Raw genomic sequence first — 17,500 nt, 5'->3', positions numbered from 1 at the left:
AAAAAGTCTCAAATAAGGGGACTTTTTAAATTAAATTTTTTCTCGGCGGGAGCAGGGGAAAATTGAAAGAGAACCACATGCGTTGCAGGGGCGGCCATTACGGGTCGCCACCTAGCCAAATCTGATCGCTCCTGGCGAGCGGGCGACCGGATTTGTCGAGCACTGCATTTATATATATATATATATATATATATATATATATATAATATATATATATATATATATATAATATATATATATCTCAGGGCACTCTCTGAATAGATACAATATTGGTCAAAAGTAGGGGGAAATTTGCCTATATACATGGGGTATTTAGCATAGAACAAAAAGGCAGGCACTCCATGTTGAAAGAAAAAGAAACGGCATCCAAGGCCACCATCCCTGTTGTACAGAGAATGGAAGATCAAGAAAGAATACACAATAGAGTATCAATAATACAAAAACATATTACAGAAAAGTCCAGGGCTCCATCAACAAGGCACGCAGTCGATCCGAAGGAGCTTATATCGAGTACTAAAAATATTGTCAAAACTGATTCCACAAGACAGATAATCATTAACCAACTGTAACGCTTGCGCTGCCCACGAGCAAGACAGGACCCCGGTTCTGAGGTGGGGAAGTATTGAACCACACACCCACAGCAGCGGGAGCGTACCTGGCAGGCGGATTGTCAACGTAGCTGGGTCTGGCTTGGAGAGAGTGGGTTAATCCAGATACTTGCCAAGGTCTTGGGATGGAGACATCAGATTGGTCCAAGTCTGTATAGCTGGGGTTGGAGAGGTCAGAATTGTCGTAGTCCATATAGCCGTGGTCGGGGTTGGAGAGGCCAGCAGAGTAGAGGGTAAGCCGGGGGCAATATCCACAGGAGTTTCCAAGAACAAGCCGGGTTGTTACACGTAGGGTTAAACTGCAGAGAGAAAGCACAAGACGTGGAAGCACAAGGCTACAACTAGTTATGCTTAGCAATGACTGGGAGTGAGAGCAGGGTACTTATGGGAAACAGGAACCAATGAGACGGGGCGGAGTGGAGCGGAGGCGCGGCCTCTGCGGAGGCTAGGATAGGTTGCAGGAGACAAGTGGGTTTGAAGAGACTTGCCACGCAGCTGGGGAGCGGTGCACGTCGTCACGTGAGCATGCCACGAGCGAGAGAAGCGCAACGCATCCAAGGGGGCGGAGCTATGCTCCGTGGCACACCAGAAGAGCTGCACATGTGTGCGCGCTCTGTAAGCAGAGCGGGGTGCGCGCACGCGTTGGTGCCAGAGTGGATGTCTGTGCTGTAACAAGTAAGGAGGGAACACGTCGCAAAGGACGTGTTCCCCCATTCCTTACACCAACATAGTGCACTCACGAAACAATTAAAAAACGGCATACTTGGCCACTGGTTTGAGACACTGGGCCCCTCATTCAAACACAAGCCACTGTTTGGCCACAGCAGAGGCAGGAATATAAGGGACCTGCTAGACCCAACGGTCCCAGCTGACCAGTACACACAGGAATCTCGCAAACACTTCCTTGGGAAGCTGAGATATTACAAGTGCAGGAGATCTGTCGCATGTTTTATTACGGGTGACCGTTTCACACACCCACATACTGCCAAAAAATACAGTGCTGAGGACAGGATTACATGCACTACCCCACATGCTGTGTCCCTCATTAAATGCCTTTGCTGGCTTTACTATATCGGAAAAACGCAAAAGGCAATTCAAACAACGGATGGCTGTACATATGTCAAGTATCAGGGCCATGCTACGGACAGGCCAGTCTATTTACAATGCTTTCGAAATAACATGCATAGCAGAACAGGTTAATTCCAATTTCCTACAGTCCTTAATGAGGTTCTTGAAAAAAAAAACACAATTATATGGGGAAACAAAATGGAAAGCAGTTGCATCATGAAATAGAACTGTGTTAAACGCTGACACATCTTTGTCCCTTTCTCATGTAATATCTTGACATACAAACATTCTAAACCTGACTATATCTACCAAGAATTCAAAAAGTGAAGTAGTACATTCATAAAACATAATAATACATAGCTCTGTCTGCCAGATCTAAGCAGAACTATATAAACATGAAGCAGCCAGGAGTGTTGTTTCAAAATTAGCAATGATAGCTGTAAGGCTACTTTATCGTGATGTTTTATTTAGGTGTAAGTAGCAGTCAGTCGCACTATTTTAACATGAGGAAACTGTTGTGGCACTTGGCTCTAGTCCAGATTAAGCTAAAGTCTGTTAATTTAAAGTAAATAACATTACCTAAATTAGCGAGAGCGGTGAGAAAGGGGTTAACATATAATCCACCTGGGGAGATATCTGTGAACATACCTGAGATACCTGGGTAATATGCTAATTTAAATATGTAAAACATATTCAAATGATCTACATTTGCATAATTCTCGGGTATCTCGGTTGTGTTTACAGGCATCTCACTACATTGAGTATAGTTGAATCTATTTGGAGGTATATAAATCAATAGTAGTACTCTATTGGAGCATATTATGTACCTTTTCTGATGGACCGTCAGACAGAAACCCATGTGTACAGATGGAAAGTTCCATGGAAGTCTCCGGTGAGGAAAAGCGGTAAGAGGAGGACACAGTGACCTTAAACCTCACTGAAGTTCTGCCAGAGGAGTATGCAGCTCCAGATCCTTTACCTGCTGCTCTGCTTCCAGCTACTTTATCTGATCCAGCACCTTGACCTGTTGCTGCTCCTGCTCCAGAACCACTCATTAGAGCATTCTGATCAGGCCAGTGGCGTAACTGGACATGCGCGGGCCCCCGGGCAAAAAAAAAATTCGGGCCCCCATTATAATTTCTCTCCCCCTCCTCCATGCCTACCTGTGGGACATGATAGTAATAGAGGCAGGAGGAGGAGTGGGGGCAGGCAGCCAGCATTAAGCAGAAGAGCAGTCAGCAGAGGAGATGGGAGTTGCACGGAGGCAAAGCAGGACAGCCGGGGAGTAGGGCAGTGTAGCAGCATAGATACCGGACATAAGAACGACATCCGGGTCGGACATCTGTGGCGCACTCCTCCCCGGCTGTCCTGCTCTGCCTCCATGCAACTCCTAACATTTGTGCTGCTGCTCTTCTGCTTAACGCTGGCGGCCCGCCGCTGCCGGGTACCATCATCTCCTCCCGTCTGCCTCTATCTGGAGGAGAAGAGTGAGAGATGGGCTGCCAACAGGGGGGAGATTGGGCCCCCAAAAGCATGGGCGCCTAGGCTTCTCGGGATATAGCTATGCCCTTGGATCATGTCCCGAAATTCTAGTCGCCATTACAGAGTGGCAACACCCCTCCTGCAGCAATATAGCACCAATGTGACAAATAGTTTGGCGCTACTTACTGGTGTGATAAATGGCCTCACCTAGGCAGTGCAGCAAGCTACTGAGAGCTTGTGTGCACCTTCTATTGTGGCCACGCCAACTGCATCCGGCAAATAGTTGGTTACATCATTCGCTTCTGATGTCAACTCCTACGTTTCCTCATCCAGTTACTTCCTGTAGTCCACCTTGTGGAAAAGTGGCCCAAACTTCATTAAGACATGGAAGACGACGTAGAAGGGGGCTTAGTGAGTCTGTTTCGTCTCTTCCCAAGAAGAGAACGAGATATGTTTAGTTTTGTGGCATGTTGTCTGCAAATGTACAGTAAATGTGACTTGTGTTTCCTGTTCATTTTCTCCCTAAGTGATTGAACTGTATCTGTGCCCACATTTTTTAGTAAGTAAGCAATATATACCAACCATATCAGGGTAATTCTGACACACATCCTACATTCACTTTAATCACTCAAAAACATTATATAGTGTAACCTGAACTAAATTACACTCAATCAAATGCATCTCTTTCTGTCTTATGTTATATTATATTCTTAATATATATCCTTGTGTGACACTTCTAACTATTTCAATGGAAAGTACCATTACCAAAAAATTATTAAGTCACCATTTTATACCTGCCTTTATCATTATAGGCAATTCATAGAAATGTATTTATTTATTTATAAAAAATGTTTTACCAGGACGGAATGCATTGAGAGTTACCTCTCGTTTTCAAGTATGTCCTGGGCACAGAGTTATAACAATACCTGGTTACATTTACCTTTGTCTTTCTGGCTCATTAACATTCCAGTGGGTGTGATTGGCGTTCCACATAGTACAAGCAAATGTTAAAACAGCACGCTTGTTCTGTGCAGAGGGGAGCAGCTCTTGGGTAACCCCATCAGGCGTCCGCCATTAGGGCGACGCAGATGTACTCTGAAGGGGTTCACATTGAAATAATGTTATGAGAATCATGGTCTGGCTGTTATTAAAGGCGACTTTTTGTGTGGCCTGTTTATTGTACCGTTTTTTCTCTGCACTAACACAGATTTTAGTATATCTGCGATGTTGGGCTAATGGTACATTTGCATCTCATTTGCATATGAGACTGCCTAATGCCTGTCAAAAGTTTTTGACACGCTATTGTACTGGTAAACTCTAGGTTATCGTTAAGTTAATCTCCTTAGTGGATAGGTACTGGGAGTATCGTTTCCGACAATTGTGGGTAACGTTATGATAAATAGCCTAATGCCACTTTGTGGCTCTAGCCCTTAGTGCCTAATACTGTAGTATTGCTAATACACATCTAGAGATTGTTTTGCCATATATTAGCATTTGTTCATTTTCTTATTTCTTTTAAAAATATAGTATCACAGATTACATCTTATTTACCAATAAAAAAAAAATCCTCTTTTCAGCAGTAACATTATTTTGTAGATTTCTTGTTAATGTATGGTTGCAATATCCCAACACTGTTGTTTTTCTATTGCACAGGCCTATCTCGTCATTGTTGCAAGAACGCCTGCTTGACCACATTTCCTTCTTGAAAGAACATCAGATTTTGAAAGAGGGGGATATCCCAAAGTGCTTTGCCACTTTACTGATGTTTGACGACAAAACAAAATGTTGCCAGGTTTGTTTTTCCTTTTGCTTGTTTTCACAGTCCTTTACTAGTTATACTGTGATACCTCTTAGGCTACGATTATACCAGATGCCGCTGGGCGGCAGCGCGATCTGGTGACGTCATCCTCATGCTTCCGCCGAGCGGCCTCTGAACAGGCAGACAGGAGAGGAGAGAAGCAGATGAGACAGGGAGGCGTGGCCGTTAGCGGTACGCCCTCATTATGGAGCAGGTGATATATTTATCTTATGTATCTGTTCCCTGTCTAAATCCTTTAATACATTTTCCAAAGAAACTTGAGTCTACTCTTTATTACCTGACGCCCCTATCCAGTCTACTCCTGTCCCTATACCTCATGCTAGAGGCTTTTTCGCAGTGATCTGTGAATAGCAGAGAGGTGGAGGAGAGCTGTAATTTTACAGAGGAGAGATGCAGTCTTCACGGGTGCAGTTTTAAAAAGCAATAACCTGTGAAAGGAGAAAGTGCTGTATCGTGAGGAGGGGGAGGATCAGAGTAAGCTGTTGGTGATCGCACAGGACGCTGCTGGGAGTGAGACGGGCGAGCGAGGATAGAGGAGGTTCCGTGTACTGAAGGGAGTCGGAGGTCGTGACATAGAGCACTGGAACGCTGTCAGAGTGCCAACGACCAAAAGCACTCCTGTGGACGCCTGAAGTCACCTATTAAGTTGGGTAACAATGCTTCCTTTAGCTTGCTTCTGCTACCAATACAAGAGCTGTCTCTAATTTGACTCTAGAGACCAGGAAAAGCGGGGTATATTTTATCTGGATACGCTACACCTGATATACAGGGGGACTCGAGTTGCTTCAGTGTGAGGAGACTGTCCAAATATCACTTGAGAAAAATATTTCCATCTGCTCATTGTTTCATTTTGGAACACAGGACTGTGAGAAAATTATTGTGGGACATTATTACCTTGGAGGAAAGAAGATGAGTCACTATATGTGATTGTTTACACTGACTGTCTCTGGTGATTAATAAATATAATAAATATTATCTAGTGAAGTTATAGAGCTGTATTTTCAAGGCTGGGTATATACATACATACATACATATATATATATGTATATACCCAGCCTTGAAAATATATATGTATGTATGTATGTATATACCCAGCCTTGAAAATACAGCTCTATAACTTCACTAATACATATCTTAACTATAATATTCGGAGAGATAGATTGACATTAATCGCAACTAGAGGTGCAAGAACATTGATCAGAAGTAGGCGAAGGCACAAGCAGAGACTGGCGTTTCTCAGAAGAAGGGCCATAGTCTCTCCATAGAGCTGGGAGTCTTTCAAAAGGTGATCTGCAGTCTCAGCACAAATTTGGATGTCTCTCAAAAAGGGGGCCGCACTCTCAGCAAAGAGCATGTACATTGAAGGATACTGATGAAAAGATCCTGAGTATTTGGGCGGCTGTAGAAAGAGAGAACCGAAGTCTGAAAGAGGAGTTTTCAGATTTAACTGAACAGAGAATGAAATTAGAAGCTTCACGAATTAGAAAAGGTAAAGAAACAAATGGAACAAGAAAAGTCAAAGGTGCTGTTAGTACTGGAAAAGTAAGACGCTGCGTTGAAGCATGGTGAGAACAAATCCTTATGTCAATTGGAACTTTCTCAGATCAGAGTGGACTCTGAAAGACAGAAGGAAAGCGTTCTGACCCTTCAGAAATACTACAGTGCTTGTGTACAGAGATGAAAGGAACGAAAAAGCCATGTATGTAAATGCTGCCCATGCTGCCTACAGAAGGATGTAAGCTTGTTCGCTTTATCGGTGGAGTCAAGCAGCCTGTGTTCTTCTGTTGGTTTGTAGAATGCAAGGACAAAGGAATAAGTATGGACATTTTGAGGCAATGTGTGATTATACTTCAGTCAAATGTTAGAACGTATCAGCAGCAGAGATGCTATGGGAATGTGAAGAAAGCTGCTGATGTGATTCAGTCCAGATATAGGTCCTATGTCATAACCAAGCAAGCTGTGCATTACACTGCTAGAGTCTGCTTTCCACATATTGCAAAGCAGAAGAACCAAGGTTGACGTGCTGCAGCTTAAGGAGGCTGAGCCAGACGCAGATGGTCTTGCCAGTGATGTTGAGAAGAAGACCGCACGACGCATGGAAAAACTGGTTGCCAAGCAAGTTAAAGAAGAGTTCGAGAAATGGAAAGATGAGGTGGTGTGATAAGTCCTGTCTAGGGTTGAGGAAGTTAAGCGCATCATGGAAAAGCAGTAGTTCGAAAAACTAGAGCAACAGAAGAGTGCCGAGCTAGAGTGAGGACACTGTTCGAGTGCACAGGTTACAAGAATGTTATCACCGGTGTTTTCTTTAACCACAACTACACATTGTGACCACAAACTGTTTGTGCTTAATATCGGACCGTACCAGATAATTCCCCCAAAGGTGAAAACCAAAGTTACTGGTAGGAGTGAAGATGATCTTGGGAAAAGAACTTGCACTAAGGAGAACCAGATCCAGGAATCTCATCAGAAGTCAGAAAGGATGAAAGACACTCAGAAAACGGAAGAGAAGTGTGGGGTTTTGATGGACTGGAAGTCAAGAAAAAGAAAGTGTTTAACACCATGTAAGACTCCATGCCCAGGTTCGCTTGGTGGTATCTGTTCCTCCATCCGTTCTCTTTCAAGCTATAGTTGTATCTCGAGAGGGAGTGGAGGGATGGGCTTTGGCCGTGAATACCCCTGGCTACCCACAAACAGGGCTATCCCTTAAATTTGTTGGGTGTATTTACTAGACCAGTGGTTCCCAACTCCAGTCCTCATGTACCCCCAACAAGTTGGGTTTTAAGGATATCTGTGCTTTAGCACAGATGACTCAATGGTACTATAAATTCGGAGGCATTTATAAATACAAACTATGTTCCGTTTTAGTTGCTCTTCTCTCTCTCCCCCACACCCGCCCTTTCTCAATCTTCTCCCCCCTCTCTCACTCTTCTCCTCCCTCTCTCACTCTTCTCCTCCCTCTCTCACTCTTCTCCCCCCTCTCTCACTCTTCCCTCCCTCTCTCTCTTCCCTCTCTAAATTTCCTCTCCCTCTCTTCCCCCTCTCTCTTCCCCCTCTCTCTCACTCCCCCCTCGCCCTCTTCTTCCCCCCTTCCACTCCCCCTTCTCACTCACTCCCCCCTCTCTCACGTCCCTCTCTCATTCTCTACCTCATCTCCCTCTCTTACACCCCCTCCTCCGACACACTCCCTCATTTCACTCAAACCCACCCCACACTCAACAACCTTCTCATTTCCCCCTTCCCCCACACATACGGGCCACGCACATATACACGCAAGCTACCCCTACAAGACCCACACAATTCCCCCCGCACAATACCTACATGATTACCCACACAATTCCCCCTTCCACAAGACCCAACAAAAGAAGGCCCCACTGAATTTCACTTCCCCACCTCTTCAAAGTTCTTCCATCTTATTTACATTATGCTTAAGTTTGTCCACCCATCATGGGGATCTCCTTTACCTTCCAACCCTAACCCCTAGTCTTTCCTTAATTACACGCACACTATTTCCAAAAGTATCGCAGATTATATCTTGGCATATAATGGACTTGTACTTTTAATGTTGTGAAGCACATCCCAAGCAATGAGTAGTATAATATTCACTAGTTTTCATATGTTTGTTGAGAAGCAACATGTTTTCCTGTGCGTTTCAAAAAACTAATTTCCTGTGCGTGTATGCACGTCAAAATATTATACACATTTGAGATTCGGTACTTGGCAAACACTTGCATTCTAATCTTTTCAATGGTATTTCTTGATCATTGCAGGGTTTGTCACATTCTGTAGACGTTGAGAAAGATGTGGCTTCTATGCACAGCAATGAAACACAGTGTCGCTTGGTTATGAAACAGGGATACGCTGATGATAAACCGTACAAATCTGGTCAATGTCTAAATGGAAAAACAAGGAAGCAAGGTACGTTTTTACAGAATGTGAATACACATATATGGTCCATACATGGGTATACTCCACATGCTAGAAGAAAAACAAAATATGTATACAACACAGTACATTTTAATGTACATTTCACATTCACTGAACAAATGTAACTGTTAATTAGCCTTTGCATTTACTGTACACATGAACGATTAATTCTCTGAATAATCCTACATCTGGATGTATTAATTAGACCTATTCTTAATCACTGGATAGGGAAAAAGAATGTAAACCATAACATGTTCTTGTTCATGACATAAGCATACAACTGAATACAACATGTTTTTCATTCTCCGTAAATATGTGACGATTTAACAATATACAATTTACTTTTTCAGTAAATCAAATGGTAGATGGAAAGGAACCTGAGATAAATAATTAACTGTGTGTGTGCTTTTAGCGGTATAACAAGCATAATTGTGTTGATTTTCCATTGGCATAAAACTAGAGCATGTTTTCTTTATTTAGTGTAAAATAAATTGGATGGCTGGTTTCAGGTGTTTTTTTTGCAATGCTCCAAAATAATACCACTAATAATCACCACGTGATATATTTTAATTATCTCAAGTTGGAGAACAGACAGAGCAATTATGTTAGCCATATTCACCAAGAACCCATTTTAATAATCTAAGTTTAGTCAGGAATAATGACGACTGGATAATATGCACTCGCTGGGTTATCTTACTCCATATCCATCTCATCAAAATCTAAAGAACCAGGCAATTAGAATGAAACATCTCTTTGTATTTGATTAAACTGGGTGCATTGATTAAGCTGGGTGCATTGATCTAGGCCTTTTGAGTGCATGCTTGTTTTATGCAGTGGAAAAAAGAACTTTGATTCCAGCTAATGAAGTTTGTGGGGTTTGTGTAGATGACATGCTATTTACAAAGACGCCACTGATATTTATATACTAGGTTTATTTATTTTCATCTAGTTAGGGCATAAATAATTTAAGAACCCTGGTTGGCTCAGTCATTTCTCTGTCAGCTGAAACAAACCTACCATAGAAGAAACACGTTTGATAAAAAAAAAAAAAAGTTCACAGTAGGCTCCTCTTTGGAGAACCACAAAGTAGAAGGATAGATCATTAAACTTGAGATAACAGCGGTATAGAAAAAACATATTCAAGGCATGGGGCTTAACTGGAACTAAACCAGCATGGTTATCATGACTTTGAAATGTTTCATTATTTTGTGTTTCAACAAACAGATGACACAAACTCATGTGAAGATGACACATACGAAACATATAATGTTACAGGTAGCAGTAATTACTGGATTAAAGTTAAAACATCTACATTTTTTATTTATTTTGTTAAAGTGGAAAAATCTTAGGTTGGGAGCTAGAATGTACTCAATTCAATTACTAATTAGGAAGCAATGACCCAAAACCGAAGACGATAAAGTGCATGCACATGTAAACCGAACAGGGTAATAAATATTAGTGATTTTTGCAATTCCTTGTAATCGTGTTATCCATTCTTACTGGGTGAAGATCTGACATTGCTGGCTTTCTCGTATTAGCGTCCATATTGGAAAGGTCAGTCTCCATGGGGAAGATTCCGTAATTATATTGCAAACTACATATGTTTCGGATTTGATACTTTCCCCCTGTTATTGAATGTTCATCATTACGTTTTGGAGCATAATGTGCTAGAAGGAAAGCTATTCTTCAAAACGGCTCTATTTTAAAGATCATCCAATTGAGTCTATACTGTGCGTGTTATGATTAATTATGCCCATTATAATTAGTTCTTTTGGTTTTACCAAATCGGTCGACATGCATTAAAATTGCAGTGCTCCATTTATCAGATCTCTACATTAACCATGACCATATTTTATAAAGTGGTGCAAATATTAATTAGTATTTTTTTCCTCCCCCCTTTACTTATTTATGCAGGAATTTGTCACTACTGTATATGTAGTTAATTGAGCATGCATCCGCACTTGTACACTTTATTTTGAGGAAAGGTATATATTTCAGATTCTAAAATCTCATGTCAATGATTTTTCTCATAGGATATTTAAATATTATGATTTTGCGGGGGGGTTTATGTGAAGCAGAAGTTGGTGTGTTAACCTTAAATTGTATTGTATGTCTTTATTTATATAGCGCCAAAAGTGTACTCAGCGCTTCATAAAGAATACAGTACAAAGAATTATAATAATACAATAAGTGCAGCAAAATCAGACAATAGGAAAGGAAATACCTGCCCCGAAGAGCTTACAATCTAAGGTTTGAGGGGAACTTACAGAGACAGCAGGTGAGGGAATAAGTGCTGTAGATGGCAGGGCTTGACCACAAAGGGTGGTAGGACTGACTGGATATGGGACAATAGCCATGAGTTGTAATCAAGTTCTGAAGGGTTCTTTTAACTAGTGATTTGAATGTGTTAGCTGTATGAAATGGAACATATGACTAAGCACAAGAGAGATGTACCACTCAATATTCTAACATGTTATTATTGATGAAGCCTGTCACATTATTAGGCTCCAGCTATTCTCAGAATCCCTATATTTACCAAACCACGGATGGACTATAACTTTTTCTTTATTTTTAAACTACTTTTTGGATGGCTTTGAAAAATAGACATCTAAAAATATATATACATATATTAAGACCATTGATTGCAAAAAAGATGACATTGTTGATGGAAGCTGTTGTCTGCTTTGTCACAGTCTCTTATTTAGTAAAGCAATGTCAGAGAGATGGAGACCAATTCCAGGGCAGAGATGGATCAAGGTAGTTTCGGAGCAAAAGGTAGAATATTAGATTTTGTGCCTCTGTGTCAATGTATCAGACACTTTGCTGCAATTTTGCCCCATCAGTATCTGTTTGAGATTTGGGGAATACCAATACACGGTGCAGGAGCATGCATTATATTTGGATTGATCAAGTTTTGCACATATCTTGCTGTATATCTTTGCCTTCAGACAATCCGCCAGGTTTGAGGTAGTGTTAACCTCTGGGCTAGTCAATCTGTGCCAGATGTAAGAAGCTTGCCGAACATGCTTCTTACATGTGATGCAACCGGAAGCAAAAATGGAGCATGTGGGAAAACGTACTCCAAATGGCGTTGCTAGATTTCCCCTTAAGTGTAAAGATCTTCCTACTGATGCAGCGGCCGTTATTCGAACGCGCCTCGAATTGGAAATCGATATAATCCCCTAATTCTCCCCGGTTTTGGCGCGTTCTTTTTTTTAAATGACCGCGGTGCATTAGATGCCCAAAGCAGGGACCCCTGCTGTGTGAATGCTACCGGCGTCTGCCTTTGTGTAATAGATGCGCAGAAAGAGAGTCTGAATCAGTCACTCTAACTGCGCACCTCTCACAGGCAATCGCGGGGGTTTTATTAAAATTCTAAAATTACAGTTTTGTAGCAGGGGGTCTCCGGAGCTGAACCACATTGATTTCAGGTCCGGGGACCCCCTACTTCCCGAGTTACAGGCCCCGTTATGGGGTGCCGGTACACCCGCCATGTTAAAATCCTGTGGGATCGAATCTAAACAATGCAGAGGGATACCGGCACCCCATATCAGGGCCTGTATCTCGGGAAGTAGGTCGTCCCCAAGGTTGAAATCAACTTTGTTTAGCTCGGAAGACACCCTGCTCCCCCACACTAGTATCAAACCCCCCCACCCCTCCAAATAAAAAATCATTACCTTAGCGGGTAGCTGCTAAGGTAATGAAGCTGCTTACATTTTATTTTTATTCATAGCCTGCGTGAGCAGGGGGTCTGCTGAGCTGAACAAAGTTGATTTCAGGTCCGGGGACCCCCTACTTCCTGAGTTACAGGCCCAGTTATGGGGTGCAATAAAAGCTTTTATTAGCTCTGTATTATGTATATCCATAGGGACATACATAAATACAGAGGCAATAAAAAATCAATCACACTTCTGATTGGCTCAAGTACTGTACCATGTGAGGGCGGCCACCTTTCTTTTGATGACGTCGTCTTAAAGGCAATTGAAGCACAGCCATTCTGATTGGCTGGCATCATTGCCTTTAAATGACGTCATCAATTTTTTATTTTATTTTTTTAATGCCATGGTTTTCACGGCCCAATCAGGGCCATGGGAACCACATGACGAAAATGTGACGTCATAGGCCTATAAAAGCCTATGTCGTCTCATTTTAGAGCCAGACGGCGTGGAGGGAGGACCTCCCCTCTAAGAAGAAGTCTGGGGCGTGGCAGCCGAAGACCCCAGAAGACCCAGAGAAGGTAAAGAAGTCCCAAGACTGACGCAATGGAGTACAAGTACTGTAGAAGAAAGAAAACAAAGGCATGTTTTTTTATTTTATGGTTTTTTATTTTATGGGTTCCTGTTTCCTGTGCGTGGATTGGTTCGAGAGCATGCTGTTCCGAGTCGGTGAGTGGGTCATCTAATGGTGAGTAAACAAGAGAAATGTATTTTATTTAGCTTGTACAGGGTTTGAATAATTTTTTTTTATGTGATTGATTTTTTTTTATGTCCATTTATTGCCTCTGTATTTGTCCCTATGGGTATACATAATACAGAGCTAATAAAAGCTTGTATTGGTCATGTTTGCTTGCTTTTTTTAAAATGCATTTTTAACTGTATTTTGCAGCTTGGTGTGCAAATGTGTTTACAATAGTTTTTTTCAGGGGAGGGGGCTTGCTTTTTAATAGTGGCTTTTTGTTGGTTAGATTTTGTTGATTGATGGTAATTTATTTCTGTGTACTTGTTTTGTTTCTAGGATTTGAATAGTGAATTGTGTACAGTAATTGATTTGTGGATGGATTGATTGATGGTATTTATTTTATTTTATTTAGAGCATTGCTTGGCATACTGTTGCGTACAGTACATGATGCACAGTACATGATGCACAGATTATTTGCATCATGTACTGTACACATTGTAAAATTACATTTTTGATAGCCATTTGTTAGATATTGATTTGCCTACTGTACTGTACTGTAGGTGCTGTGTTCTTGGGAGATGAGATTTATTTTTATTTGCATTGTGCTGTTTTTATTTGGAGATGTTTCTGTACTGTAGGTGTCAGAATGTACTGTATTTGCGATGTATTTTTGGCTACGGTGGACAGATGGGCGTTGCTGGTGGAGGGGATTCATACTGTATTGCGGTGGTAGTAAGTACAGTAGAACTGTAGATAAGAAAGTCAAACCGCGCTCTTGCTTCCTAACAGGATCTCGTAGTGGATCAACTCTACCCTCTTGCAGCTGATGTGATGTGAAGGCACCCCTCCTCCACAGGTCCCGTCGCAGGATGGCTCCAAACGCGGGCAACAGCAGGGAATGAAACACAAAAGCGCACCGAGGGTCAAGATTTAATTAAAACATGTTAGTAGTAGTAACAATAAAAACTTACATATAAGGGTAAGTACATCCAGTATTAAGGTGCAGAGGAAACAGTCCTGGTGGTGTCCTGGGCATAAAGAGATGGTGCAGAGGCTTACAAGGTAGACCCACGTGCTGGGGCTGCCTGGCTCAGCACCATATAGTTCTTACTTCCGGGTTGCAGCTTCTCGCAGGACCCGTGAATAGTAGCCCGCCTCAAATGCCGGTTTCCCAGAGAAACTCACTCCGGCGTGCCGAAGGGTCTCTGGTTGTTGATGGGACAGCTGGGGGTAGGTACACCTGTGGGCTGACTTCTAGCTGCACCGTAGGGCTTTCGCAACGCGTTTCACACAGTGTTGTGCTTCATCAGGCATTTGAGGCGGGCTACTATTCACGGGTCCTGCGAGAAGCTGCAACCCGGAAGTAAGAACTATATGGTGCTGAGCCAGGCAGCCCCAGCACGTGGGTCTACCTTGTAAGCCTCTGCACCATCTCTTTATGCCCAGGACCCCACCAGGACTGTTTCCTCTGCACCTTAATACTGGATGTACTTACCCTTATATGTAAGTTTTTATTGTTACTACTACTAACATGTTTTAATTAAATCTTGACCCTCGGTGCGCTTTTGTGTTTCATTTCCTACAGTAGAACTGTATTTATTTTATTATGCTACTGTAGTTAATGTGTTTAATAATGGGCCAAATAATCTATTATCCATATCTGGATAATAGTTATTTGGCCCATTAATGTAATGTATGTGTGTTTGGTGGTGCGGGGGGGGGGGGGGGGGAGGGGGGTGATTTATTTAAATGTACTGTACTGCATAGGCCATGTTTTAGTTTTTTTACACACAGAGTTGGCACCTGTGCCTTAACCCCTGCATGGCCGCTAAGGTAATGAAGCTGCTTACATTTTTTATTTTTATTTATTGTGTGCGTGAGCAGGGGGTCTCCTGAAATGAGCAAAGTTTATTTCAGCCTCGGGGACCCCCTACTTCCTGAGATAGAGGCCCCGTTATGGGGTGCCCATATCCCTCTTGTCCCGCGGTCACGTGACCCACAATTTTAACATGGCGGGGTTACCGGCACCCCATAACTGGGCTTGTAACTCAGAAAGTAGGGGGTCCCCGGACCTGAAATCAACTTTGTTCGACTCAGGAGACCCCCTGCTCACGCACACTATGAATAAGAATAAAATGTAAGCAGTTTCATTACCTTAGCAGCTACCCGCTAAGGTAATGATTTTTTATTTGGAGGGGTGGGGGGTTTGATACTAGTGTGGGGGAGCAGGGGGTCTTCCGAGCTAAACAAAGTTGATTTCAGCCTTGGGGACCCCCTACTTCCCGGTGATACAGGCCCTGTTATGGGGTGCCAGTATCCCTCTGCATTGTTTAGATTCGATCCCACAGGATTTAAACATGGCGGTGTACCGGCAACCCATAACAGGGCCTGTAACTCGGGAAGTAGGGGGTCCCCGGACCTGAAATCAATGTGATTCAGCTCTGGAGACCCCCTGCTACAAAACTGTAATTTTAAAATTTTAATAAAACCCCCGCGATCGCCAGTGAGAGGCGCGCAGTTAGAGTGACTGATTCAGACTCTCTTTCTGCGCGTCTATTACACAAAGGCAGACGCCGGTAGCATTCACACAGCAGGGGTCCCTGCTTTGGGCATCTAATGCACCGCGGTCATTTCTTTAAACACAGCGAGCTTTGTACCCGTTCTGATCACGGTTTCCCGCATTAATTACCGCGTTAAGTGTTCGAATAACGGCCGCTGCATCTGTAAGTGCAACGAAAAGGCATCCAGACACCAGATAATTTTCATTATTTGTGAGATCAGCGCAAGAAATGGGATTTTGTACGGAACTAATGGATTCCTTTTAATAGTAACATAAACGGAAAAGTATCAAAACAAAATTGAAAGCAACTTTTTGAAAACTGCATAGTTTTCTAGGCTGTCAAGGTAGAATTACAAAAACACATTTTAATTTTGTTATGAATTAAACAAACAGAGCAAGGTCTCAGACAAGTCCACATCCCTGCCTTTCCCCATTATCTCTTAGCATACACTGCTTCCCCTGCAGCCAGGGATTCTGGGTAATGACATGCAAATGAGCTCTCACTGTGCGTCACTTTTTGCTTCTTACCCTTTCTGACGTGGTTATTTCTTATCGTGGCAGCATTATCAACAGAGCATAAATGAAGCAGACAAATTGCCCACTTGCAAAATACATGTGAGTGTTCAGGAAGGGACATTTTCAGTCTGACTTCTATTGAGCTGATAATAAATTGATGATTTGCTGAAAGATATCTTATTCCCTGTTGCAGGACCAATATTTTTTGTGCAGCGGTGTGTCTTTGAAGCTGGAGCAAAGCACAGCAGGGTGCACCAGTGATCAGCAGCAAAGACCACAATACTGACAATTAGCTTTCTGTAAAATGATATTTACTTTTCAATGATAGTTTTTGCTTATTTCATGTATCTACTTCTTAGGTAATGTTTGGTAGTTTAACTAGTTTAGATCTTTCACCGCTTAAGATCTGCACAGTGGATTTTCCCAGTCCAAAAATGTTTTATATGCCGTTTAACAGATCACTATATGCTGTCATTTTTGTCTGCCAAATCCATAGAGATTTATTTGAATAGCTTTTCCTGCAGGTCAGCCATCATATTTTGTTTGGCAGTTTGGATGATCAAAAGTATGTTTTGGGTTTTTTTGTTTTTTTTTAGAATATCTTGGCATATCTGATCTGTTTACCCACTATTCTAAAATTTTCTGAGTCGCTCAATTTTGTAAGTAAATGTGTTAATAGTAAAGCAGCAGGGTGTTGTTCTTTGACCAAGTTATATTTCATAGTCATGCCAGGTAAACGTTCCATGAACAATACGTTAAAGTTCATAGTGTAAAGATGGGCATCGTGCACTCTGCATCATCGTTTGGTACCCAAGTATTCCAACACCTGGGAAGTGTCAATATGTTCTAAGCAAGTATACTGTTCATGAAAATCGGTGCATCTTTTAACCCAAGACTTGTTTGATTTATAACGTAAGAAAGAAATGAGTCGGGGGCATCGCATTTGATTTTTCATGGGACACGTGCCACTAGGTGAATCAAAATGCTACAGTACATTAATTTGCCTTAATCTTTATTGTAGAAGTGTCACGCTGCGCTCACCACAAACAGGACGAAAGACCGCGGGGCTGAGGTGGGGTTGTATAGGCACCGACCCACAACCACGCAGTCCTGTCCGGAATGCGT

The 17,500-nt window shown here is 42.3% G+C and overlaps 1 protein-coding gene across 1 annotated transcript in view; it reads left to right on the top strand.

The window, feature by feature from the left end:
- The window catches only part of KIZ (kizuna centrosomal protein), a 147,613-nt gene that overhangs the window by 80,033 nt on the left and 50,080 nt on the right, over window positions 1-17,500 (top strand). The window contains exons 8-9 of the mRNA XM_075594941.1: window positions 4,812-4,950; window positions 8,745-8,892. Of these exons, the coding sequence (XP_075451056.1) occupies window positions 4,812-4,950; window positions 8,745-8,892 (287 nt within the window). The remainder of the gene's footprint in view (window positions 1-4,811; window positions 4,951-8,744; window positions 8,893-17,500) is intronic.

The sequence above is a fragment of the Ascaphus truei genome, chromosome 4 (genome assembly GCF_040206685.1).
Source record: "Ascaphus truei isolate aAscTru1 chromosome 4, aAscTru1.hap1, whole genome shotgun sequence".
Classification (NCBI taxonomy): domain Eukaryota; kingdom Metazoa; phylum Chordata; class Amphibia; order Anura; family Ascaphidae; genus Ascaphus; species Ascaphus truei.
The sequence above is the reverse complement of the archived record's forward strand: the minus strand, read 5'-3'. Positions and strand labels throughout refer to the sequence as shown.